The sequence below is a fragment of the Saccopteryx bilineata genome, chromosome 2 (genome assembly GCF_036850765.1).
Source record: "Saccopteryx bilineata isolate mSacBil1 chromosome 2, mSacBil1_pri_phased_curated, whole genome shotgun sequence".
In the NCBI taxonomy this organism is placed as follows: Eukaryota; Metazoa; Chordata; class Mammalia; order Chiroptera; family Emballonuridae; genus Saccopteryx; species Saccopteryx bilineata.
In genome coordinates this window covers 394,508,235-394,533,754 of record NC_089491.1, presented here as the reverse complement: position 1 = coordinate 394,533,754, position 25,520 = coordinate 394,508,235, and the positions used below count along the sequence as shown (strand labels likewise).

Here is a 25,520-nt window from a genome sequence, read left to right as displayed (position 1 = left end):
CCACTGTTCATTCCCTTATTACAAGTGGGGAAACTGAGGCCCAGGGCATTCATCTGTTCCTGTCTGTCCCCTCTCTCCCGGCCCCTGCGATCATGGCTCACACCTCCTCTCTGGGCTGCAGGACCGGTCACAGGCCAGAGGAGGGGTGTGGACCACTCACCCACGGGGCACAGCAGCCACAGTGCCTAACACCCACTAACTTCTGGGCTCAACAGTGGGAGAAGTAAGAGGAGAAACAAGACCCGCACGGCCCGGAGGCCCCGCCGAGCTTCAGGTCTGAGTCGGACCAGCCAGCAGCGGGAGGAGAAGAGGGGGTCTGTGCCGGGCAGGCTGGAGTCAGGTGGTAGAGAAACCTCTTTTGTGTCTGGACTTTATTCCTCAGCATGATGTCTGCAGGGCTCACCCGTGTGGTGACATGCATCAGTCCTGCGTTCTTTTTCTGTGGCTGGATAATATCCCATTGTATGGATACAGCACATTTTGTGTATCCACTCATCTGTTGATGGAGAATAAGGTCATTTCCAGCTTGCGGCAACTGTGGACACTGCTGTGTGAACACGTGTGTGCCTGGACCTGCCCGGATTCCTCTTCTCATTTCTCTCGGGACTACACATAAGAGCATAATCGCTGGGTCCTGTCGTAACTCTCGGTGGAATCGCTACACTCTTACACAGTTGTTTCAAGGACGGTGTCTTCTGTGCTTTAAACGCTCCCCCAGGTGCCACGCAGACATGAGACAGCGAGGTTGGCCCAGAGAGGCCACGAGGCAGCCACGACTCCAGTCCGGTGGAGCAATGACTGTGACCGTGGGAACGGAGGAAGTGGTTGGGTTCGGAATTCAGCAGTTAGAACTGAGCAGCTAGGTGTGGGGGCGAGGAAAAGTGAAGAACTGCTACCTCCTGACGTGAACATGCCAAGAACCACCCAACCTCGGGGTCTTTGCACTGGCTGTTCCCTTTGCTAGGGATGCTCTTTTTTCAATGGATTCTTGTTCAATTCTTCAACCATATCACGTCTTTGTTCAGTTGCTGCCTTCTCAGGGAGGCCCTCCAGGACCACCACCCACTCTGGCAGTATGAACCCCTCCCCCCTGCCTTATTTTTCCAACATACCTATTGCCACCTGATATTTAAAACTCTCCCAACTTGAATGTCAACTCCACAAGGGCAAGGTCATTGTTCTGTCACTTCTGGGCCCTTAACCCCTTGCACAGGGCATGGCACACAGTAGGTGCCCAATAAATGTCACAGAATAGCAAAAACTAACAGAAAATGGATTTGGGGGGGGCAAGAGTGAGCAGGGTACTGACAATCATTCATTCATCAAATTCTTTCATTCAACAACTTAGAAAATTTTTTTAATCGATTAATTTTAGAGAAAGAGAGATACATCAATGTGTTGTTGTACTTATTGATGTGTTCATTATTGGTTGACTCTTGTATGTGTCCTGACGGGGATCAAACCCACCATCTTGGCAAATTAGGGGGACGCTAGCCAACTGAGCTACCTGGTCAGGGCCACTCACCGTTCTTGTTAGGCACCTGCTGTGTGAGCAACATTTCCGTAGGGAAGACAAGTGACAAAGGTGTCAGTGTGTCCGTGAAGAAGAGCGGCCTCAGCAGTGCTCGGGGCCAGGGAGGAGAGCAGAGGACACAGGGTGCCCGCCCGCCGTGAGAACGGGCTTCCTCCACAGCTGGGAAGACCGAGGCTCAGAGAGGGACGCCTCAGGTCAGCGCTTGGCCTTGGCACTGACTTCCTGTCTCCGGGCCTGGCCCTGGGGACCTTCCATCCTTCTGGTCAGTGGAAATGGTGGAGGAAACCATGATTCCATCCACCAGCTGCGCGTGGGCCGCAGGGTCAATCTGCTCAGTCATGAAAAGCCGACGGGCCCCTTTCTCAGAAGGACGCCTGACTTTCTCAACAGCCCTTGCAAAGCCTCCCCCCGGTCCGTGATGCCCAGAGAGGGTGGAGTGGGGAGCCCGCCCACCATCACACACACCCAGACCCTCGGACATCGAGGAAGGCACAGCTGTCACACGCCCGTCTGGCTTCTGGCGTACTTGGCCTCCAGAGCTGCACAAGCAGAGACTGACGCCAGCCCCTCAGGGGCCCCTCAGGGATCCAGTGCCCCGTGGGCAGGAACTGGCCTTCCACACTGAGACTCAGACACAGGTCTAGGGGTCCAAAGATGCCTAGACCCCCAAGAGGGTCTCCACAGAAGGTGCTCAGGGCCCAGGCTGTCCTAGTGACCAAATGTGGACCCAGCAACTGGCCGAGCCACTCTGGCCAACAGGTGGGCGGAGTCAGAGAAGCGCAGGCCGGGGGCGTGGAGGCTGAGAGGCTCACAGCCAGGCCAGGACAGCGAATGAGGCCCTGGAGGCCCGGGATGTGAGCCTGCCTGAGCAGGGTGGGGCCTGGCAGACGGACCGGGGGAAGGACACAGGTGTCCAGCACCTGCCTCACACGCAGCTCCCCTCACACGCAGCTCCTCACACCAGTCAATGCCCCAGCGCCACTGCAGAGACGAGGAAACTGAGACTTAGAGAAGTCGTCCCTCTGCTAGTGGGTGACAGGGAGTCAGAGCAGCGAGTCAGCAGCTTTCAACCCCGGACTGGCTGGCTCAGCATCTTCTGGAGCAGAAGATGGGGGTGGGGGTGGGACTGCCCCTTTCTGCTCCCCCATGCTCTGAAGGCCAAGCAGAGACAAGGCGCCACCTTGGGCCAGCGTCACAGGAGTGAGGACTGGTGCAGGAAGCAGAGAATGCCTCGGAGGCTGGGATGTGATCGGGGCCTCCCTGCAGGGGGCTGGTGACTGAAGCAGAGAGGAAGGCTCTGGTTCTCCCACAACACCCCCTCAGGCTCCTCCAGGGTTCCTGGAACTGGGGGTGGGAGTCACTGGGTACCCAGCTTACCCCTGCAGAACCCAGGAGCTTTGGCGACAGTCACCCAAATGGCAGTGACACATCCTTGTGGAACAAGGGCAAAGGGCATGGAACCCCAGGGGCAGGTCCCACCCCCACCCCTGCTACCTGCGGGCTAGTGTGACAGGGGTGGGGGTGGGGCACGGGGTGGGCCCTGCCTGCCTCTGCCCGGGGCCACACAGGAGCTTGGACAAGCAGGGGCCTGGCAACAGGACCCTCACGGTCTAGCCCAAGCCCTCTGACCACCTCACACCCCTGCCCATCGTCCACTCCACTTCGAGCACGCCGGCCTCCTGGAGCCCCCAGAGAGGGCACAGCTCTGGGACCAGGAGGGTGTCTCTGTATCTGCAATCGTGTCTGAGACCACGGCGCGGGGGTGCTCTGTGAAGCCCACAGATCAAGCCTCAGCTGCACCTCAGAGCTGGGGGATGCAGTGGGCCCACACCTGGTGTGTAATAATTGAATAGTTTCTCCGGCCACCCTGGGAGCAGAGGGAAGGTCTGCTTTGAGAAGCCTGCGGGCACCAGCGATGCTTTGGCTCCAGGGGCTCCTCCACCGTGCGGGCTCTCTGCACCTCCGAGCAGCCGGGTAGGAGCACGGGGCACTGTGTCTGTCTCCTTGCCTTTTGTGGTCGCCTCAACCCCAGGTTTACAGGCTGGGTGCCCTGATCTTGGGGAAGGAGCCCACGGTGGGTGGGGCAGTCACCGCTCTGGTTAGCTCAGCCTCATCACCAAGACCACCCAGAGCTGTCTCGAGGGTTAACTGAGGGGCAAGAAGGTGAGCAGCAGAAACGCCACAGAGTAACAATAATTTAACATGTGCTCCTCCCTCTCGTTCTCTCCGCTCCCTGTCAGTGTCATGCTGTGTGACCTTGGGTGGATTCCCTCCCTCTCTGAGCCCCGGGCTGCTAATTGGTCCTCTAAGGGCGCTCTGCCAGGACCCTTGAGGTTCTGGGATTTCTGGGCTGCTTGTCCCTCCCTTTGGGGCTTAGACTGCAGAAAGATGACAAGAGAGAGCTGAGGTGAGACATTCTCAGGCCTAGGCGGTGACCAGTAGCTGCCCCTCTCCGGGGCCACAGTGGCTGGGACAGACAGTCGCACAGGAGGCCTGGGGGTGTCTGTGAAATGCATGGGGGAGCAGTGCGGAAACTGAGCTCCAGTGGGGCTGGGTGCCCACTTCCAGTGGCAGCTTGGTGAGCACAAAACCTGGGACAGGCTACGGCAGCCGGGTCCAGCTGGAGATCCGGATTGGTCACGACTCACCATGTGATCTGGGCCGTCACCTGACACCCACGGGGCTTCCTGTCCCTCATGTCTAGTGGGAGTCACACCCCCTCCAGCCTCAAGGGCCACGTGGTGGGGGATGAAAGTCCTGGTCCTTCTCCGTGGGGGGAGCCTGTTCATGCCACTGCACCTTTCTGAGCCTCAGTTTACCCACACGCTCAGCGGAAATAGACCTGTGGCTTCTGACCCATTGCTCTGAGCCAGGACCAGCAGCCCCACCCCCGCCTCAGGCAGCGAGAGGGGCCTGGGTGACAGGAAGCCGAGGCCAAGCCCAAGCCCAGAATAGCTCGGGATGGCAGGATGATGGAGGCCGTGCCAGCCGGTGGCAGGAGCCCGTGATTGATGTCTGCGTGGCCATGAATAAAACATGGGCCTCTACTCAGTTCCGGGTTCGTTATTTGCTAGGGGTCGTTTGTTAGGGTTACCCCTGCTCACCTCCGCCCCAGGTCCTCCCTTCTCCCTCTCAGGATTGGGCTCCCCAATGTCCAGCGGTCAAATGAGACCTTCAGCCAGCGAGCCTGTCACGAACCCCTCTTGCCAAGCAGACAACCCTCGCTGCTCCCACACTCCTCGCCTTTCCTGCGCTCTCACCTCACCTGTCTCGCTCTTCCTTCTTGCCTGAGGAAATCTTCCCCTATTCCAAGACCCCGCTGAAAGGAAGTTTAGCCAGCCTGCAATCTGTACCTGGGACCTGCGTCCCGCACCCATCTTGAGCACGGTCACTGCTGTCCTACCCATGTGATGATGGCTAACCGCCTGGCCAGGGGTCTCTCTCTCCCCCTCCACTTAACCCCACCTCTGCCAGCTCTGAAAAGTGCAAACCAAATTCAGTCTACCTGGATGTGCCATTTTCACCATCAGATGGTCAGAGATCCCAGCGTAGCGCACGGCGCTGGGATCCACACTCACCACTGGCCAGAAAGCCACCCTCAGCCTAGCGGGTCCGCTTAGGCAAGCTGTCAGAAACGGCTGACCCCCAGGCCCATTGACAACTTTAGCCCACAGATCTCGCACATGCGTGAGGGGGTGCCTGAGGGAGGACGTGCACCGCAGTGGGTTTGCCAGGGAAAGGTCAGACGCCAGGCCGCCCACCACGGGAGCCGATGTGGTAAGTGTCAGCGGCATCACCCCACAGAGCACCACGGAGCGCAGGAAAGGCAGGGGCGCCATCGCTCCTGACGTGGGACACGTGCAAGATACATCAAGCTTTCTAAAAAGCAAGTTATAGAATAGCATTCACACATGTTTTTTTGTTATTGTTGTTCAAAACAAGAAACAACCCCCAAAAAGGTTTGGAACCAATGCTGGGCACCTCTGAAGAACACACAGGAAGTCCGTAGTTTCCTCCGGAGAGATGAGAGGCGGAGGTCAAAGGGCAGAGAAGTCCATGCTCCGCCCTGACACTACGCCCACGCGCTGATCACAAATTCTAAGCCACTGACCCCGGGATTTTACAGCGTGCACGAGTGCTCTGGAAACAGTTCGGATGCGTGGAAGTCACAGCCTCAGGGCTGCAGTAGCGCAAGGGGCTCACTGGCCAGCAAGAGGGGGCAGGGTCTAGTGGTCTGGCTCCTATACAGCGGGACCACCTTCCACCGGCAGGGCCTGGTGGTGCAGAAGGTGCCCCCACGTGGCCAGTGGCCAGGAAAGTACCCACCAAGGACTGTGAACGAATCGTAAGATGTGTCTAATGCACAGAGAAGTGGGGGGGGGGGGCAAATCCCAGACGTTAGGGAGGCCCAACCCCTGGCCCCAGACTTTTGGTCTCTTCTTTTTGCTTTCTCTGCACTTTTGAAAATATATATTGCTGGTGGGGGGTAGAGATCAACACTTCAGCTAGACTCACTGCCCACTCCCAGGCTGTGCTGAGGACTCCACAGCAGCCCTGAGCTCCTCAACACAGCCCGGGCTATATGTCTGTGAGGGGTTCTGTGAGTGTCTGCCCTGCTGGCCCCTCCAGGAAAAGACCACATCTGATCATCACCATCCCCACCAGGGGGTTTGGCACCACGGAAGGAGTCAACTAAGACCCCATCAGGCCCACCGCAAGGTTGCCAGCCCTGTGGCCCCTCTCTGGGCTCAGGGACAGGAGGCCCACCCGTCCCCCCACAACCAAACTGGCTTCAGACTCATGGACACAAGTGCCCGTGGTGCCTGTCCGTCTCACCCCCACATCCAGAGACTGAAGGGCAGGACTGGGGGCTCACAAGGAGCTTTGAAAGCTAGCACCCCCACACTGACTGCACCCCCTCCTTCCACAAACAGCGCCCCACATGGTGCCCTCGGAGGACTCAGCCCAGCAGGGGCAGCGGAGCTGTTGGTGTGGGAGGGAGGCGGGGGTCCCGCCTGCCATTTACTGCTTGTGTGACCTTTGGCAGAATGGAAGATCCAGTTTGAGTCCTAAAATTCCATTTATTCCCCAAGTTCCAAGCTCCTGGGAAAAGACAAGAGGAGGGAAGGGGCAAGGGCCTGAGAGGGACCTGGAGAGGGTGCCCAGCAAGGGCAGGTGCTGTGTGACTGCAGGCCAGTGGCTCAGCCTCTCTGGGCGGCCTTTCTCTGAGTATGGAACAGGACCCCTTAAGCTCACAGGCTGGGGAGTTTCGAGATCGCTGGAGCCGCCATTGTGAGAAGGCTCTGCACCACACGCCCATGAGGAGGTGCAGGTATATAATCCCATTCAGTGATAAGATGGGCGAGTTCCCAAATGCAAGTGTGTAAAGCACACTGGGGGTCAGGGAAGGCCTCGTCAAGGAGCAACTTCCGTCCTGAAACCTGAAGCTTAAGTAGGAGTTGGCAGAGGGACCCCCCCCCCTCAAGCTGGGGGAGAGCAAATGTGAAAGTCTGCTGCTGGAAGGACATTGGGTATGGACGGAGAGGAGAAGGTCACAGTGGGGTGAGGGCGCAGGAGGTCTGAGCTGGGAGGTGGCAGAGGCGGCAGTGTGCGGAGGAAGACTCCTTTACCCTTGGGACAGAGGCAGCCTTCCCCAGTAAGGCAGGGGGAGATCAGGGCTCTCGCCCCAGCCCTGTCACCATCGCACCACGAGACCCCCACGCGCCCACCTCTGTGCCGCAAGTGCCCAGGGGGGAGGCTGGGAGGACACGCCCCTGAGCCCAGCTCAGTGCTCTGGCTGCTCCTGGACTCTGTCCCAAGCCAAAGGCTCCGGCTTCACATAGATGGTGCAGGGGGGGGGGGGGCTCTGCTGTGGATCAGGGGTCTGGACAATGGTGGGCAGGTCCCCAGCAAGCCTGGGACTCGAGCCTAGCTCCCATCCCCCAACTACACCAAAGCCCCGCCTCTCTCATTATTCACCCATCCATCCCCTGAGCAGGAGGCCGGCGGGAGTCCCTCCTCCATGCTGCACGGGCAGCACAGAGAGCGGATCAGGTGCCTCCGTTTACCTAGTTACCAAAACACAGTGAGGGCTTATACAGTAGCCAACTCGTGGGGGTAATTGTGAGATGAAAATGGTCGCTACACGTGTTATTCCACATCCTGGGCTCTGCAGCCTGGAAAGGAAGCAGCTGGTCCTCACCTCAGCACACTCACGATTCTGGCGAGGAAGGAGACTTCGAGCTGGACTGTTCTAGCTTGCGTGGCCAGGACACGGGTCAGGGGAAGCAGGCAGGGTCCAGCCAGGAATCAGAGGCCCCTGCAGGTCTCTCAGAGAGGACTGATTCTGGGAACTGGTTGTGTGGGAGCTGAGGGTGAGGGGCAAACACCAGTGATCAACACCAGCAGCAAACTGTCCCCCCCAATCCTGAGGCCATGGAAGAGGGGCAGCTGCTGCCAAAGAGCAGAGTGACCTCAGGACCGGTGTCCCCTGGTTTTCCAGAGGTGAGAAGTTGCTGGGAACTAGAGAGAACTGGGACAAGGACACTGTGTCGCCGTGGACCAGCCTCATTGGTGGCAAAGGTGCTTCGGTGCTTCAGTCACCAGCGTTTCCTCCAGATGGACCACAAAGAGGCCCAGTCCATGGTGATGCTGTGCCCTGTCTGCGGGGCTGCACAAACGACCCTGGCCAACGGCCCCCAATGCAAACCCTACAGGACTCAGGCCAGAGAGGAAACTTCAGGCAAAGGGGTGGGTGCTGTTTGACTCCAGATTTCCAAAACAAGGGCTCCGTGTTGTCAGAACTTTGATTTCTTAAGAGAGGCTGGAAATCTGATTTTTTTTTTATGGGTTAAAAAAAACCTCAGATTTTAAATGTTAGCCACTCATACAAAATGTTTAAAACATCAGGAGAGCTCATGCTCGGGAGGCCAGACTGAACATGTCTGCAGGCTAGACCACCTCTGTGGTTCTGCCAATTCTTAGGCAACTTCCTCAAGAGTGCGAAGCACATGCTGACCTCAGGACCTTGGTATTTGCTGCTCCCCTACCACCAGGCATCCCAGGCTCACTCCTTTACATTGTTCAGGTGTTTGCTCAAATGTGTCTCCTCCAGGTGGCCTTCCCTGACCTTTTCCTTCCCATTTCCCTGTTTTCTTCTTCTTCACAGCACTTAACCTCCTCTTGGTACTTTTCCCTGATAAAACACCAGCTCCATGATGTCAGGGTCCCTGTTTTGGGTGTCCTTGGATGCAGAAGGGCTACCTGGCACAGGTTAGACACTCAGTCAACATTTGTTGAATGGGTGGTTCATCTCCTCCCAGAATCCTGATGCCCTCAAAGGAGACTGATACAGGGGCAGGTGCTCATGGCCAAGAGGGTACCAAAGGTCCAGGACCTGAGAACCTGTTGGCATTGGGCCACAGGCTTACTCAAAGGAATCCAATACATGCCTGAGGCGGGAGTCAGGGGAGCTGGTTGCCGACTCCTCTCCACCTTGACAGCCTCGATGGCTAACTTGGAAAAAGCCTGACCCCACTGGAGGCCCCGGTTTCCTCACCTGCACAGTAAAGGGAGAGGCAAATACCATTGTTTCAAGGGCACTTGTGGGAACCCAGGGGGGAAAGATCCACAGATCCATTCAATATTTTTTTTTCATTTTTTTTTTATTTATTCATTTTTAGAGAGGAGAGAGAGAGAGACCGAGAGAGAGGAGAGAAAGACAGAGAGAGAGAAGGGAGGGAGGAGCCGGAAGCATCAACTCCCATATGTGCCTTGACCAGGCAAGCCCAGGGTTTCGAACCAGCGACCTCAGAATTTCCAGGTCGATGCTTTATCCACTGCGCCACCACAGGTCAGGCGATCCATTCAATATTTACGAAGCATCCGCTACTGCTCAGCAGGGGAGCTTGGGATGGGGCTGCAAACGGAGTAGAGCCAGGGCCCCTGGAGGAAGAAATACAAACGCCGAAGTCCCGATCGATGCCAGAGCCCGTGGTGGGCTCATGCGCAGGGGCCTCTGTCCCTGCCAGCACAGGGCTGCAGAGAGGCAGCTGGACAGGAAGCTGCCGCTCTCTTTGGGCGAGCAGAGGGACAACAAGGACCCCTCTCGTACGCACACCCCGAGGAGGCCACCTGGGAGTTTCGGTCCCATCCCCACCATTGAGAATCGGGTGCTGCTGCAGAGGCAGGGTCCCTGGCTTGTCTCTCTGCTCATCCAAGCCAGGGTATTTCTTGGACACTTGTGAATGAGGATGAAGAATTCGAGTGTGGTTACCGTTCCGACACAGAATTTAACCGGGGTTGTTTTCACATAAAAGTGTGGCATCTGCCCCAGATCTTTGAGGAATGCCAATGTCCCCCAAGAAGGTGGGATGTGAGTGTCCTGCTGTTTGCTTTCTCTGGAGGTAGTGCCCCATATGAGGCAGGCGGAGACAGTTCAAGGAATGAGGACTTGGTCGCCGAGCCTGGGGTCAGATACCAGCTCAGCCCCTCTTGCTGACCCTTTCTCCGGGAAGCCTTGATTTCCCTGCCTGCGGCCTGGTCCCTCAAAGCCCTAGAGCCCCTGGGCGGAGCCTTCAGTAACAAGGGCAGGAAGAATCAAAGTGCGGCATGGGGGACAGAGGGGACTCGTGCCCAGAAGGAAGACAGAGGCAGGTCAGCAGAGCAGAGGGGGAGGGCTTATCATGAGGGCTGCTGTTCAGGTCTTACCAGCAAGAATGCGAATCCCTAAAACCCCAGGAACTCCCCCAGGGTCTCTGCCAAAAGAGCTAAAAGCAGGGCTCACGTAAAACGGGTGCCCGGATGTCGACGACTGCACTATCAGCAACGTCCCAAGGCGGCCGGAGGGGCAACCCAATGCCGACGGATAAGCACACGGGGTCCATCCACACACGGAACATTACTCGGCTGTAAAAAAGAGTGAAATGATGACACACGCTACAACGTGGATGAACCTGGAGGGCGTTCTGCTAAGATTCGCCAGACACTGTTTGATTTCACGTACATGAAATGTCAAGAACAGGCAAATTCACAGACGGAAATGAGACTAGAGGTCACCAGGGGCTGGAGAAGGGGACAGACACGTTCATGAATGAGAGTGGAGACGCTTGCACAGCACGGCAGGTGTATTCAACGCCACTGCATCCTACACTTTAAAATGGGTAATTTTATGTTATATAAACGTTACCTCATTTAAAAGGGGAGTATCCCACGAGGGACACAGCAGAACCAATAGCTGAGGAAAGGACCGGACACCTGGGCACAAGGGTGTGGCGGCGGGCACGTCCCTCCACCTGCCCGAACCCCGTCTGCCCACCTGCGGGGCCGGGACAAGAACCGTGCCTGCTCCCGGGCGGCGTGGGGACTGCGTGTGCCGTGACACCGCCGGAAGTGGGCCCGCCCCTACAGCGCAGCGTCAGCAGTGTTCCGGCCGGAACCCAGAGCCGCCACCGGCAGGGCCCACAGTGTCTGCACGGGTCCAGGTGGAAAGCCTGGCCCCCCCAGGGGCGTGAGGCTCCAGACTTGCCCAGAGCACGTCCAGGGCTGAGCCACAGCACTCATCCCCCTGGGTCTTGCCTACTCAGCTGGGAAGGGGATGGACATAGTTTTCTATGAAGCTTTCTGCTTCTGGGATCTCCAAATGAAGCCCATCGATCCGCTGACGTGATGGAGAGGGAGACGGGGTCATGCACTGGGTCAGCAGCGGTGGTTAAGCGACAGAGGAGGGTTCAACTTCCCAGCGCACCGTCCTTCGAGCTCTGGTTGCTTCAGCCGGCTGCTCTGTGCCCAAACATGAAATGCAGATAATAATGGCCACTTCCTCGTAGGGCCCTGTGTGGATGCATGAGTCCGTCACAGCAGTGTGGACTCTGTGTCTAGTTCCTACAACACCCTCTCTTCAAGGGCAGGAACAGAGGATCGTGAGCACGGCTGGCTGGAATGTGGAAAGGGGACAGAGTTGATGCCACAAGCGATGCCCTCTCCATCCAAAATAGACCGACTCTGTTCAGCTTGGGCCGCCTAGGCGTGGAAACTCAGGCGGGCAGAGCAGGATGAGGGGTGGCCAGGAAGAGCGGACACGAGGGGGGAGGGCGGGGCAGGGAGCTGGCCCACACACATGCACACACACAGGAGCTGCTGCCTGGAGTGTGGGCCGGGGGGCTGGGGGCTGTGCCAGGGATGAATTCAACCCCATCAGCCACACTTTATAAATTTTGCATCATCTGGGCTATGAATAGCTTTCTCCACAGCAAGACAGATAGATCAAAGGGGAGAGAAGGGCCTGATGTGAGGAGCAGATTCTGAAGTCAAGGCTGTTAGAAGATGGGAAGGACTTCCCACGACATCCCATGGGGGCCAAGAGAGTTTCCACATCCAGGAGGGTGAGGCTTTAAAAGGGTCCTCAAAGAGCCCTGGCAACCCATGAAGACTTCCAAGATTGGGCCCAGGGGGCGAGAGGGGATCCAGGAGCCCAGAGTAGCGTGTAAGCTCACCTGGAGATCCCCATCCCGCTTCAGCCCTGTGAGGCCCTGACCTGAAATGACCAGTTCAGCCCCGTGTCTCCTGCCAGTACGGGAAGCTCTTGAGGGCAGGAGCCATGCTCCTCACACCCTGTCCTCCGGCCCCAAGATGGTCTGAGGCCCAGCAGCACAGGATGATGTGCAGATTCGCCCTGACCTGAATCGAAGCAAGTTAGAGGGAAGTAAAACTCAGGCACCACTCAACTATTCTTCTCCAGGAAAACACGTTTCTGAGATACCACATCCATTCTCATCATCTCAAACCCAGCTGTGGTCTGAGTCACTGAGTAAGGTCCAGGGGGCTGGGCGTTGTAACAAAGTATGGATACTGTACACCTACTTCAGACCGCACTTCAAACTCGACAGGGATGGGGCTCCAGAATTTGTGTTTTAACAAGCCTTGCCCTCTGATTGCACATGGCCAGGGCGAGTCAGGGGTTTTCTTTTTCTTCCTTCTTTCTTTCTTTCTTTCTTTCTTTCTTTCTTTCTTTCTTCCTTGTATTTTTCCAAAGTTAGAAGCGGGGAGGCAGACAGACAGACTCCCACATGTGCCCAACGGGGATCCACCCAGCATGCCCACCAGGGGGTGATGCTCTGCCCATCTGGGGCATTGCTCATGGCAACTGGAATCATTCTAGCGCCTGAGGCAGAGGCCATGGTGCCATCCTCAGCGCCCCGGCCAACTTTGCTCCAATGGAGCCTTGGCTGTGGGAGGAAAAGAGAGAGACAGAGAGGAAGGAGAGGGGGAGGGGTGGAGAAGCAGATGGGTGCTTCTCCTGTGTGCCCTAGCTGGGAATTGAACCCAGGACACCCACACACTGGGCCGACGCTCTACCACTGAGCCAACTGGCCAGGGCCAGGTCAGGGGTTTTCAAACTGGGTTCCAGAGCACCCTAGGATCCACAGGGCACTGGGAGGGGGAGGTGCAGGCTCCCTCTTGCTTTTAGTCTGGCATCTAGTTTCCAACCTGTTCTATATATCAGGCCTCAAGGGCAAGTGTCCCCCCCCCCCCATGTCAATGGGCTTGTCAACTTTCATGCTCCACATGTAACAGTAAAATTAAGACAACCATTTTGGAAAGGAGTCTGGCAGCATCTACTGCCCAAGACATAGAGCCTGTGACTGAGCACATTCACCCCAGGTGTGAACCCAAAGGAAACGCAGACTCGTCCGTCAGAAGATGCACAGAGGGTTCTTGCAGCGTAATTCAAAGTAGCCCTACATTAAAGCAGACCATCCAGAGGAGAAAGGATAAGCACCTCGTGTATACTTCTCGTGTATATTTGTGCAATGGCTTCTCGTGTGTATTTGTGCGGTGGCTTCTCGCGTGTATTTGTGCAGCAGCTTCTCGTGTGTATTTGTGCAGTGGCTTCTCGTGTGTATTTATGCAGCAGCTTCTCGTGTGTATTTGTGCAATGGCTTATCGTGTGTATTTGTGCGGTGGCTTCTCGTGTGTATTTGTGCAGTGGCTTCTCGTGTGTATTTGTGCAGCGGCTTCTCGTGTGTATTTATGCAGCGGCTTCTCGTGTGTATTTGTGCAATGGCTTATCGTGTGTATTTGTGCGGTGGCTTCTCGTGTGTATTTGTGCAGTGGCTTCTCGTGTGTATTTGTGCAGTGGCTTCTCGTGTATATTTGTGCAATGGCTTCTCGTGTATATTTGTGCAGTGGCTTCTCGTGTATATTTGTGCAGTGGCTTCTCGTGTGTATTTGTGCAGTGCCTTCTCGTGTGTATTTGTGCAGTGGCTTCTCGTGTATATTTGTGCGGTGGCTTCTCGTGTGTACTTGTGCGATGGCTACAACACAGAGAACAAGAGGAAGAACAAGCTGCAGACACAGCCGCAGCGTGGGTGAACATGCCAGTACTGTCCTCAGCGAGGGAAGGCCTGGGTGAGAGGACAGACACCTACAGGATGAATCCACTGACGCAGAGCTCAAGGACAGGCCAAGTGACGCTCGGTACTATTGGTTCAGTGATGCTGTCTGTGGAGGTGCAGGGCGGGCAGCGCTCCCTGGGTGAACGGGGTGGTAGCCACATGGGTGCACACAGGTAAACAGGAATCGAGCTGTATTTAGGTTGCATTTAGGTTTATGCACTTTTTATAAGCTAAATCTTGGGGCAAGAGGTTGACAAAATGAATTCATTTAACAACCACCAGCGTCAAGGAAGACACCACTAACCTCAGAGATTTTCAGATCTGGACTCAATCTTGACTTTGCCTTCCCCCGCATGTGGCTTTGGGCAAGTCCTGTCACCACTCTGGGCTCACACGATGACTCTGAACCACAGGAGGAGGTGGGAAGAAGACTTCCCCATTCTAAGGGCTACTGAGAGCAAGCTGTGACAGTCAGGCTGGGTGTTTGTAAAGGCCTGGATCTCCTTCTGACCCCACAAACATTGCAGGGCCAGGGCCAAATCAGCAGTTGGAAAAGAAGCATCAGGGTGGCCTCTGGCAGGCACACAGCCCCTGCGGCTACTCACCCAGTCTACAACCATGCCGGGCCACCCTGTCAGCCTGGACGTCCCAGTGGCCTGCTCTCTCCAGCCATCCTGGTCTCTCGCCATTCCTACAATAGCTTTGTACCTCACCACAGGTCCTTTGCATCTGCTCCTCTCCCAGCTCCCTCCATGGCTGGCTCCTTCTCACGATTCAAGTTGCGACTTTATGTCACCTCCTCTGAGAGGCTTCCCGTCCGCTCAGCCGCAGGCTAGAGAAGCATCCCCTGCCCTCATTCCTCTGCATAAATGCATCTTAGCAGATCATGTTAAGTAGACAGTCTGCTCACAGTGGGGCCAGTGGATATGTATTGGATGAGTGAATAAATGAATGAATAGCCAAACTTAACTCACAGCCAGCGAGGTTAAAAATATACTCAGATGATGTTTCCATCGACTTTCCCTGAGTTATGGCTGCAGCTGCTGCCAGCTCTGCCTCCAGAGGCCTCAGAGGAGACTGTGCTGCTCTTCTGCATAGCCAGACCAGGTGCACCTCTCACTGTCCAGCCCGGTGGACACCCTCACCTTTGTTTATTTGTTTGCTTCTTAGTGACAGAGAGAGACACACACACATTGACTTCCTGTTCCACTTATTCACACATTCATTGTTTAATTCTTGTATGTGCCCTGCCCAGGGATCAAACCTGTAACCTTCGCATGTGGGATGATGTTCCAACCAACTGAGCTACCCAGCCAGGGCTATTTAAATTTAAATTAATTAAAATTGGCCCTGGCTGGTTGGTTCAGCGGTAAAGCATCGTCGGCCCAGCGTGTGGAAGTCCCAGGCCCGATTCCTACCCGGCATGCCCACCAGGGCACACAGGAGAAGCACCCATATGCTTCTCCACCCTTCCCCCTCTCCTTCCTCTCTATCTCTCTCTTCCCCTCCTGCAGCCAAGGCTCCATTGGAGCAAAGTTGGCTGGGGCGCTGAAGACGGATCCATGGCCTCCACCTCAGGTGCTAAAATGACTCCAATTGCAATGGAGCAATGCCCCAGATGGACAGAGCATCATCCCCTGGTGGGCATGCCGGGTAGATCCCTGTCGGGCGCATGTGGGAGTCTGTCTGCCTCCTACCCCCACTTCTCACTTCAGAAAAATACAGTCTGACCTGTAGTGGCGCAGTGGATAAAACCTCAACCTGGAAATGCTGAGGTCGCCGGTTCGAAACCCTGGGCTTGCCTGGTCAAGACACATATGGGAGTTGATGCTTCCAGCTCCTCCCCCCCCCTCTGTCTCTCTCTCTCCCTCTCTCTCCTCTCTAAAATGAATAAAAAAAATAAATTAAAAGGCCCTGGCCAGTTGGCTCAGTGGTAGAGCGTCAGCCTGGCGTGCAGAAGTCCCGGGTTCGATTCCCGGCCAGGGCACACAGGAGAAGCACCCATCTGCTTCTCCACCCCTCCACCTCTCCTTCCTCTCTGTCTCTCTTCCCCTCCCGCAGCCGAGGCTCCATTGGAGCAAAGATGGCCCGGGCACTGGGGATGGCTCCTTGGCCTCTACCCCAGGCGCTGGAGTGGCTCTGGTCGCAACAGAGCGACGCCCCGGAGGGGCAGAGCATCGCCCCCTGGTGGGCGTACCGGGTGGATCCCGGTCGGGCGCATGCGGGAGCCTGACTGTCTCCCCGTTTCCAGCTTCAGAAAAATAAAAAAAAAAGAAAAAAAAAAAAGAAAAGAAAAATACAAAAAAAATTTTAATTAATTAATTAAAATTAAATTTAATAAAAATCTAGTTCCTCAGTCTCATTAGCTACATAAAGCTCAAGTGTTCAACATCCACATGTGGCTAGCGGGTACCATATTGGACAGCACAGATGTAAACATTTCCATCATCATAAAAAGTTCTCTTAGCTCTAGAAGATGAAGATGAATCCCGATTGATCTAAACCGGTCATGGAATTCCATTCTCCACTGCCCTTCTTCTGAATAGTGAGACATGAGGGAAGACTTGGAGAGGCGACGGCACCGTGGATAGTGCATCTGCCTGGGACACTGAAGACCCACGTTCGAAACCCCGAGGTCGCCAGCTTGAGCACGGGTTCTCTTCTGCTTGACCCCACAGTTGCTGGCTTGATCTAGGGGTCACTGGCTCGGCTGGAGCCCCCCCTCCCTCGAGGCACATATGAGAAAGCAATCAATGAACAACTAAGGTGACTCAACAAAGCATTGATACTTCTCATCTCTCTCCCTTCCTGTCTTGCTCTCACTCTCGCTAAAAAAAGAAAAAAGAAAGAAGAAAAAAAAAGTGGATCAGGCCCTGGCCAGTGGCTCAGTGGATAGAGCATCGGCCAGCGTCCCAGGTTTGATTCCCCATCAGGGCACACAGAGGAAGCAACCGTCTGCTTCTAAGCCCTCCTCTCCTTCTTCCATGGATCCCCGTCCGGGGTATGAGGGAATCTCCCTTAGTATCTCCCCTCCTCTCACTTAAAAAAAAAAAAAAAAAAAAAGAGTGGTGGATGGGACCTGCGGGGGCACAGTGGATACAGTGTGGACCTGGAGTGCTGTGATCCCCTGATCCAGATCCCAGGCTTGCCGGTCAAGGCACATACGAGCCGATGTTTCCCGCTCCGCTCCCCTTTCTCTTCCTCTCTCTCCTCTCTCTAGAATCAATAAATAAAGTCTTAAATAAAGTGGCGGATGGGGCGCACCAGGCAAGGCTGGGCAGGGCTCTAGGACCACGGGGTCACAATCGGGGTTCTGCTGCCGCCTGGTGGCCACCGGGGGTACGACTGGGGCCCGCCTCTGCGACTCGGGTCGGGCCTATCCGGAGCGCGGGTGGGGAGGGACGTGCGCGCGCAACCCCTGCACGCAGCCAATTCGCGCACGCGCCCACATCAGCATGCGCACTCCCACGCAGGGCGTGGGGATTCATTCACTGCCTCCTGCTTTAGTTCATGTATTCATTCACTCGTGTTTTCATTCAGTAAAGGCTGACCGACTACATAGCAGCTGGTCACAGCTGCCTAGACGAAGCAGATAAAAATGAGCTAGACTGGCTTGACCAGGTTGGGACTGGCCTCACCGAGAGAGGGACACGGGAGACCAGGGTTGGGGGTAAGAGGGATCCAGGCAGGGAGCACAGTCGGTGCAAATAAGCCTTAATCATGGAGGGAGCGTGGGCACAAAAGCGCCTTGAAATTGTTAAACGCTGTGCCAGATAAGGGTAGACAGGCAGAGGCCTGTCCCAGACTGAAGGCTATTTGGGGACAGACTGACCTAAGCATGGGAAAAGGTGGACTGAGGCAGAGAAGACACGAGCCCTGGGAAGATGTCCCCATTTCCCTTGGAGGACTAGGGAGGCCCTGCTCTCAGACCTGTGGGCGGCCCGACTCGTGTTGGATCCTCCTGTCTTGTGATTGGCTTGGGGAAGCGCGTGCGACCCCTTCCCACCCAATCAGCCAGCTCTGGGACTTCAGCCGGAGCTCCGGGCCCCTTGGCTAAACTGGTACGAGCCCTCGGGTTCTGTCTTGTCCCCACGAGGGGATTGCGGAAATGCGAAAACAGAGCTAAGGCAGACACAGATTATTAACCATGCTCCTGGATCCAACTGCGCCTGAAGACTCATACAGTTCTGCTTACACAAGCAAAGATACTCCCTTCTGAAGACTGATGGAGGTCAGTTTCTGCCCCAGCCCAGGGCTCCAGGCTCACAGAGCCAGACTGGACCCTGGCAAAGAGCTGCCCCCACTTCCCTGAAAGCCCTCTCCAGGGACCCACTACCCATTTCCAACCTGTTTCTCCAGCTTACAACATGCGTGGCTTTGGGCAACTTACTTCGTTCTCTGGGCCTGTTGTCTGCAAACTACATAATAACCTCAGACAATAATGCTACACCCTCAGTAAGGTGATAGTGTCAAGGGCTAGGCCCAGCCCCTGCCCATCACTCTGTGTATCGGGCAAAGCACTCTTCAATGCCAGTGGCCCCACCGGTGTCTGTTTCTCCGCCCCGCATCCAACACAGGGCCTGGTACCTCATCACAGCCCTCTGAGCCTCGGAGTCCTCACGTGAAAACGCAGGACCCTGGCAGGTCAGGAGGCCCCCACACCCCGACACTGCCTCGGCCGTGTCCCAGGGGCAAGAGGTCCTAGGGGCCACAAGCCCTCACTGAGGACTGGACTTCACACTGTGACAGTCACACAACCTTCTGACCTTTTTTTTTTTTTTTTTTATTAAAACAGCAATCAGGTAACTTCCCCCAATTCATCAGGGGTAGGACTCAGGACAGGGAGTCCTTTCTTCAAAACAGAGAGAGAGAGAGAGAGAGAGAGAGAGAGAGAGAGAGAAGGTGAAAGAAAAGAGAAAAATATATACAATAAACAAACTAAAATAAGATCCACAACCTGTCAAGCCAGTCCCCAAGGCCAGAATCTCTAAGCAGAGACCCTGAGCCCATCTCTTGGACCCCAGCCTGAGCAGAGAGGGTGGTCTTGGCCTGCTGGTCCCCTAGGGGGCGGCAGGAAATTTATTTGGCTCCAAACCATGCAAAAAACAATAAAAACAAACAAAAAACCCAGCCAAACCCACAAAGCAAAAAGAAAACCATAAAAAACCAAAGAGGATACATTTTTTTAGAAAGTGAAGACACCGCAGAGGTGACAGGTGAGGCCACCTGGGTGCCCCTTTAGAGGCCCTGAGCCCTGTCTGCCAGTGCTGGGTGAAGGCCTCAGGGGCGCTGGCATCTCCCTTGTGAGGGGCACAGGGAGAGTGTGGCTCATCCTCGTGTCCCCACTACAGATGCCAGGACAGAAATGTGGCCACCCTGTGTCAAAGTGCGCAAAGTCCATTCAGTCGAGAGATAAAAAAATATACAACTTGGGTGGCATCCAGGGTTGGGCCAAGGCAGCGGCTCCCTTCTCTGTGAGGGGCAGCAGTGTCCAGCAGGGGCATCCAGGCCCCCCAAGTGCAGCGTCTCGGGGGCTGACGACTTGGGGTCCTCGGAGCAGCAGAACAGAGGCACTGGTGGGGCCCACGTGGGCCGGAGAGAAGCCTTGACAGTCTGGCCCTTTGGCACTTGGGACCAGCCCCCTTGACTCCTCCCAGAATGCCTGAGGCCAGGATGACAGTAGCTTATGGGTGGTGGGCAAAGGGCTCTGGGCAGCTGGAGGGCCCTGCCCTCTATGAGTCCTCTCCCAGGATCTCCTTCACAAAAGCAGCGATGTCTGTCTTCTTGGTTTTGTGCAAGGTGAAGAAAGGGTGCTCCTGTGGGGGACAGAAGACATAAGGTAGAAGTGCCCCCCGTCTCCCCAAACCAGCCCAGGCCTTGTGTACTCCTTCTGCCTGACAAACTCCTCCTCACCCTCCTAGGACCTCTGCCCCTGTTAGAGACGCATCGATGGCTTCCTCCTCGGCCCTCACGTAGCCGTCCACCAGCCACGCTAAACTCACTTCTCCCCACATCTGCTAGGCCTCTGCCCGCGATGGACGTTTAGCTTGGAATGCCCTCCCATCAGCGGGTAAATCCGTATTTATCCTTCCAGGCTCAGTTCAAAAGTCACCTCCTCTATGAAGCCTTCCCTGATGCCTTCAGCTAAAACAGTCCACCTGCCTCCCCCACCCTCGCCCCGTCCGCACCATCTGTCACAGCACTGCCTGTGTGCCCCTCCACAGCACCTGGTGTGGGAAAGGAGGGAGCCAGGAAGTGACTAAGCACCTGAGTGAAATCACGCGGGCGAGCAGAGCAGCTGCCCATCTCTGTGCACGGGGATGCAGCCCTCCCCGGGGAGCCAGCCCAGGGCTGCGCCCTCCTGCTTACCATCAGTTCCAGGTAGCTCATGCGCTCTGCGGGGTTCTTCCTCAGGCTAGGAGAGAAGAGGGCAGCTGGGGCCAGGCTGGCATGGAGAAGGCAAGTCCAGCCACTCCAGGCCAGCCAAAGCAGCTGGGCTCACCCCTGACTGGGCAGGGAGGGGACACAGGTGCTCCTGGGGCTCAGGAAAGGAGTGGGACTACTCTGGGGGGCTCCCGTGGGTGAAGCAGGGGGTGTGGGTGCAAATTACAGAGACTTGGACCAAGTTCTCTGCTCCAGGGTGTTAGTACTTTGTCTCCATAGCAACCTAGGAAATCTCCAACGAACCTAATACTGAAACGCTAACCTAACCGTAACAATTGTATCCTTGGTACCCTTAATCATGTGGGGGGAATCCCTTATCACAGGGGCTGGGAGAGGGGGTTCCCAATGAAAAAAGAGTCAAGGTGACTGATGACTCTTTGCAAGGCTCTTTGTTTTCCATCTTTTTTATTTTCTAATAAAATAAAGGTTATAAGTTTTCCTCTGAAAATCTCTTTACCTACAACACATAGATGTTGACATGTTATATTCTCACTCCTTTCTTTCCCTTCTGAATAGCTTGTAATTTTATTTTATCAAACCTCTTTCAAAACCCAAGAGTGAGTCGGAAGAATTCCATTTGAACATCCCTGTAACATTTTCCTCTTTAGTTACGGACTTCTTGTTTTACTTAATTATGGGCCAAGAACCTGGCCCGTGTGACTCTGCCTGTTTTACTTTTTCCCTATTTCCTTTGTAACCTCAAAGACAAAAATTTTTTTAAGTGAGCGGAGGGGAGATAGAGAGACAGACTCCCACATGTGCCCTGACCGGGATCTACCCAGCAACCCCCATCTTGGGCCGATGCTTGGCTCAGCTGAGCTAGCCTCAGTGCCCAGGGCCAGTGCTCAAACCAATCAAGCCACTGGCTGCAGGAGGAGAAGAGGGAGAGAAGGGGGTGAGGGAGGGGGGAAAAAGCAGATGGTCACTTCTCTTGTGTGCCCTGACCAGGGATCGAACCCGGGACATCCGTATACTGGGTCGATACTCTATCCACTGAGCCAACCGGCCAGGGCCTCAAACACAATTTTTATAAGGTGACCACAGGCATTCTTTAACTTGGTACAAAGTTCCAAACATCAATAAAAGTCAATGTCTTTATGCCCTTCAAATCCTCTAAAAGCCTTGCTCTCTTTTTCGGCCTGCCTGGGTCTGTTCACTTTCAAAAGGATGGTATTAACATCTTCCCAAGAACCAGTCTGTAAGATTTTCCTTGTGCTCTATTTCTGCCTTACACGTTTTGATGCCAGGTTGTTTAAGGGGTTCTCTGCTAAAGCAGAAGACAGCCGGGCCCAGCGAGAAGCTTGCTCTGGCCAGCAAAGGGCTGCAGACTCACCACTGCGCAGTGAAGTCCACAAACTCAGGAGAGAAACGGTCAGCCGGGAGCTGGGGGGACGGCTCCTCTACCACCTGCTTCAGCTGCTGGAAGGGGGTCCCCCAGGACTCGTACGGAAACCGGAGAATAGCCATCTCGATCTGTGGTGAGGACAGTGGCTCTCGGTGCAGGGCCCCCACATTCTGCACCCAGAACCCCCAGAAGCAGGGCTCGACCAGAACCTGCCTGTCCGGGACCAGAGGCAGGTCGAGGGGCCAACACATGACATCAGACCAAAGATGAAAACCAAGGGGGACAAAGTACTTGGCTCTCCTGACCAATCAGCAAAACTTACACCTCACGGAGCAGATCCTGCCCTAGTTGTGCTGGTTTGAACATCCTCTGACTTTCAAACAATCTGAAGTCAGATCTCACATAGAAACCCAGGTTCCAGCTAACACGGACCAGTCAGAGGAGCTGGCGGCCCTGAGTCACCTCTCCACAGGGCAGCAGCTTCCTGTTCCCGCAGGCCGCACCTGCCCCGCCCACCTCCACAGCCTCTGCTGACCCTGACCTGACCTGGGCAGCCGTTGTAACTCCAGAGGAGCCGAGTGGAAATGCAACGAGGCTCAGACGCCTTTCTCTCCCCAAGGTAGGAGGAGGGATGTCCGAGTGTGAGGCCCATCTTATCAGCACCCTCACACTGCAGCTCCAGCCCCATCAGGGACTGAAGTTTGCAGGGCCTCCTCCTCCACAGTCCCCCACCACCTACCCAGTAACATCCTGTAAGGCCCACTTCCAATGCCTCCTCCAGGAAGCCTTCTCCTCCCTGTTCCTACCACTGACCTGTGGATACGTCAGTGATAGGAACCGGGACCTGGACCTCCCTGCAGGCCCTGCAGCCACGCCAGGTAAGTGGGCCGTGCCTGGCCTGCTGTTAGCAGAAGTCATTTGTGGAAAGGACTGGCTACCTTGTGATAAACCCTGAACTCCGGTTTGACCGCTGAAATGAAAAACACAAATCAGGTCAAGCCGAGACTTCTGACGACAGGTATAAGGACCGCAACGAACGGAAAAGACCTCAACTCACACAAGTGCTTTGTGTCGGCAGCTGGCGCCTGAACAGATCACTAACTACTGTGCTGAGAGCCTTCCCAGGAGACGCAGGCCCCTCTCCGGCCAGGGCGTACCCACACGAGGCAGCGTGTACAGCGCCTGGGCGGGTGCGCGCGTCCACGCGGTTCCCCCGAGGCCAACAAGCAGAAGTGGGGGCCTTCCTTGTACAGGCTGCTGGAGAAGGACCCAGAGGCCTACCAGAGTTTGTCATCAGAAAAATGGAAACATGTCCAAACTCTTGACCTGGTAATCCTTCTCCCGGTCCTTTTTCCTAAAAAGCTAAAAAAAAAAAAAAAAAAAAAAAAAAGGAAAACAAAACAAAACATGCCTCGGGGCACAGTGCCTGCCCAGGACGGGGTCACCTATAACGGTGAATGTGCAGAACCCTACACGTCCAGCGCCAAAGACCAGCCTACCAGAGGGCAGCTGAGTCCCCATAGCAACTAGGAGGCGGGACACCCCAGACCAGCGCCCACTGACCAGCCTACCAGAGGGCAGCTGAGTCCCCATAGCAACTGGGAGGCGGGACACCCCAGACCAGCGCCCACTGACCAGCCTACCAGAGGGCAGCTGAGTCCCCATAGCAACTGGAAGGCGGGACACCCCAGACCAGCGCCCACTGACCAGCCTACCAGAGGGCAGCTGAGTCCCCATAGCAACTGGAAGGCGGGACACCCCAGACCAGCGCCCACTGACCAGCCTACCAGAGGGCAGCTGAGACCCCATAGCAACTGGGAGGCGGGACACCCCAGACCAGCGCCAAAGACCGGCCTACCAGAGGGCAGCTGAGTCCCCATAGCAACTGGGAGGCGGGACACCCCAGACCAGCGCCCACTGACCAGCCTACCAGAGGGCAGCTGAGACCCCATAGCAACTGGGAGGCGGGACACCCCAGACCAGCGCCCACTGACCAGCCTACCAGAGGGCAGCTGAGTCCCCATAGCAACTGGGAGGCGGGACACCCCAGACCAGCGCCCACTGACCAGCCTACCAGAGGGCAGCTGAGACCCCATAGCAACTGGGAGGCGGGACACCCCAGACCAGCGCCCACTGACCAGCCTACCAGAGGGCAGCTGAGTCCCCATAGCAACTGGGAGGCGGGACACCCCAGACCAGCGCCAAAGACCAGCCTACCAGAGGGCTGCTGAGTCCCCATAGCAACTGGGAGGCGGGACACCCCAGACCAGCGCCAAAGACCAGCCTACCAGAGGGCTGCTGAGTCCCCATAGCAACTGGGAGGCGGGACACCCCAGACCAGCGCCCATTGACCAGCCTACCAGAGGGCAGCTGAGTCCCCATAGCAACTGGGAGGCGGGACACCCCAGACCAGCGCCCACTGACCAGCCTACCAGAGGGCAGCTGAGACCCCATAGCAACTGGGAGGCGGGACACCCAGACCAGCGCCAAATACCGGCCTACCAGAGGGCAGCTGAGTCCCCATAGCAACTGGGAGGCGGGACACCCCAGACCAGCGCCCACTGACCAGCCTACCAGAGGGCAGCTGAGACCCCATAGCAACTGGGAGGCGGGACACCCCAGACCAGCGCCCACTGACCAGCCTACCAGAGGGCAGCTGAGTCCCCATAGCAACTGGGAGGCGGGACACCCCAGACCAGCGCCAAAGACCAGCCTACCAGAGGGCTGCTGAGACCCCATAGCAACTGGGAGGCGGGACACCCCAGACCAGCGCCAAAGACCAGCCTACCAGAGGGCAGCTGAGTCCCCATAGCAACTGGGAGGCGGGACACCCCAGACCAGCGCCCCCTGACCAGCGCCTGGTTAACACCCACACAGCCGAGGCCTGCCCAGACCTCGGAGGCAGCCACGCCAGCTCAGCCAGGGGCTGGGTGCCTGTCCTCACCCCCCCCAGCCCCCACAGCCCCAGGCCTGAGTCCCCCTGCCCCATCCTACCACACCCATGGAAATACACCTGGACCTACAGGCAACATACTTCTTGCTGTGAAAAAAATTCAAGATATTTACCATTTTGCTTTTAAAATTATTTGTGTACCAGGAGCTCACTTAATTTGGGATTGGTGGTGATTTTCTGACCAGCATCATGAGCTCTGGAGAAAGCGGAACAGACAAGCCAGGGAGCCCAGTGTCCAGACCTTTGGGAGGCACTAGGGAAGTGCATGTCGCCAGGAGACATTACCTCCACCACACCGTAATTTGGGATGGCACATTTTCTTCTCAGATTGTGAAGCCATCACTTTTTTCAGGGATCTAAACTATTTGATGGGTCCTTCAAAAGGCCCCAGACTGGGCATGCCCCCTGCCCGGCCCCACCAGACCAGCAGGGCTGGCCCCACCAGACCAGCCAGGGCTGAGCCCAGCCCCAGGGGTTACCATGGTGATGCCGAGGCTCCAGACATCCGACTTAACGTTGTAGCCCTTGTGGTTCAGCTCCGGGTTGATCCTCTCGGGCTGTAAGAGGGACCGATGAGATATAAACACCCACTCCACAGAGAAGGGCTAGAACAGGGGCAACCCAACCCCCTCAGCTGGGTCTTGCCTCCCCAACCCCAAACTGAGGGGTCAGTGCTCCTCCCTTCCCACCTCCCCGTGTGACAGATAAGGAAACTGAGGCAGGCAAGGGCCGGGGTCTCGTGAAAAAGCCCCAAACCTTGCCTCAAAGGTGCCCTTGACTAGGGTTGAGCAGAGCACCTTCAGAACACTGGGCGGGGGCGGGGGGGCCTGCACAGATCCCACAAGTTGC

At 56.2% G+C, this 25,520-nt stretch overlaps 1 protein-coding gene and 1 long non-coding RNA gene across 2 annotated transcripts in view; both read right to left on the bottom strand.

Annotated features, from left to right (window-relative positions):
- Positions 1 to 25,520, bottom strand: part of LOC136327351 (uncharacterized) — a 187,353-nt gene that overhangs the window by 127,399 nt on the left and 34,434 nt on the right. The gene's annotated exons all lie outside the window — the stretch shown is intronic.
- The window catches only part of MAP2K3 (mitogen-activated protein kinase kinase 3), a 33,551-nt gene continuing 26,846 nt past the window's right edge, over positions 18,816 to 25,520 (bottom strand). The window contains exons 9-12 of the mRNA XM_066264501.1: positions 25,151 to 25,228; positions 21,707 to 21,846; positions 20,299 to 20,344; positions 18,816 to 19,745 (exon numbers count right to left, since the gene is read on the bottom strand). Of these exons, the coding sequence (XP_066120598.1) occupies positions 19,662 to 19,745; positions 20,299 to 20,344; positions 21,707 to 21,846; positions 25,151 to 25,228 (348 nt within the window). The 3' untranslated portion in view covers positions 18,816 to 19,661. The remainder of the gene's footprint in view (positions 19,746 to 20,298; positions 20,345 to 21,706; positions 21,847 to 25,150; positions 25,229 to 25,520) is intronic.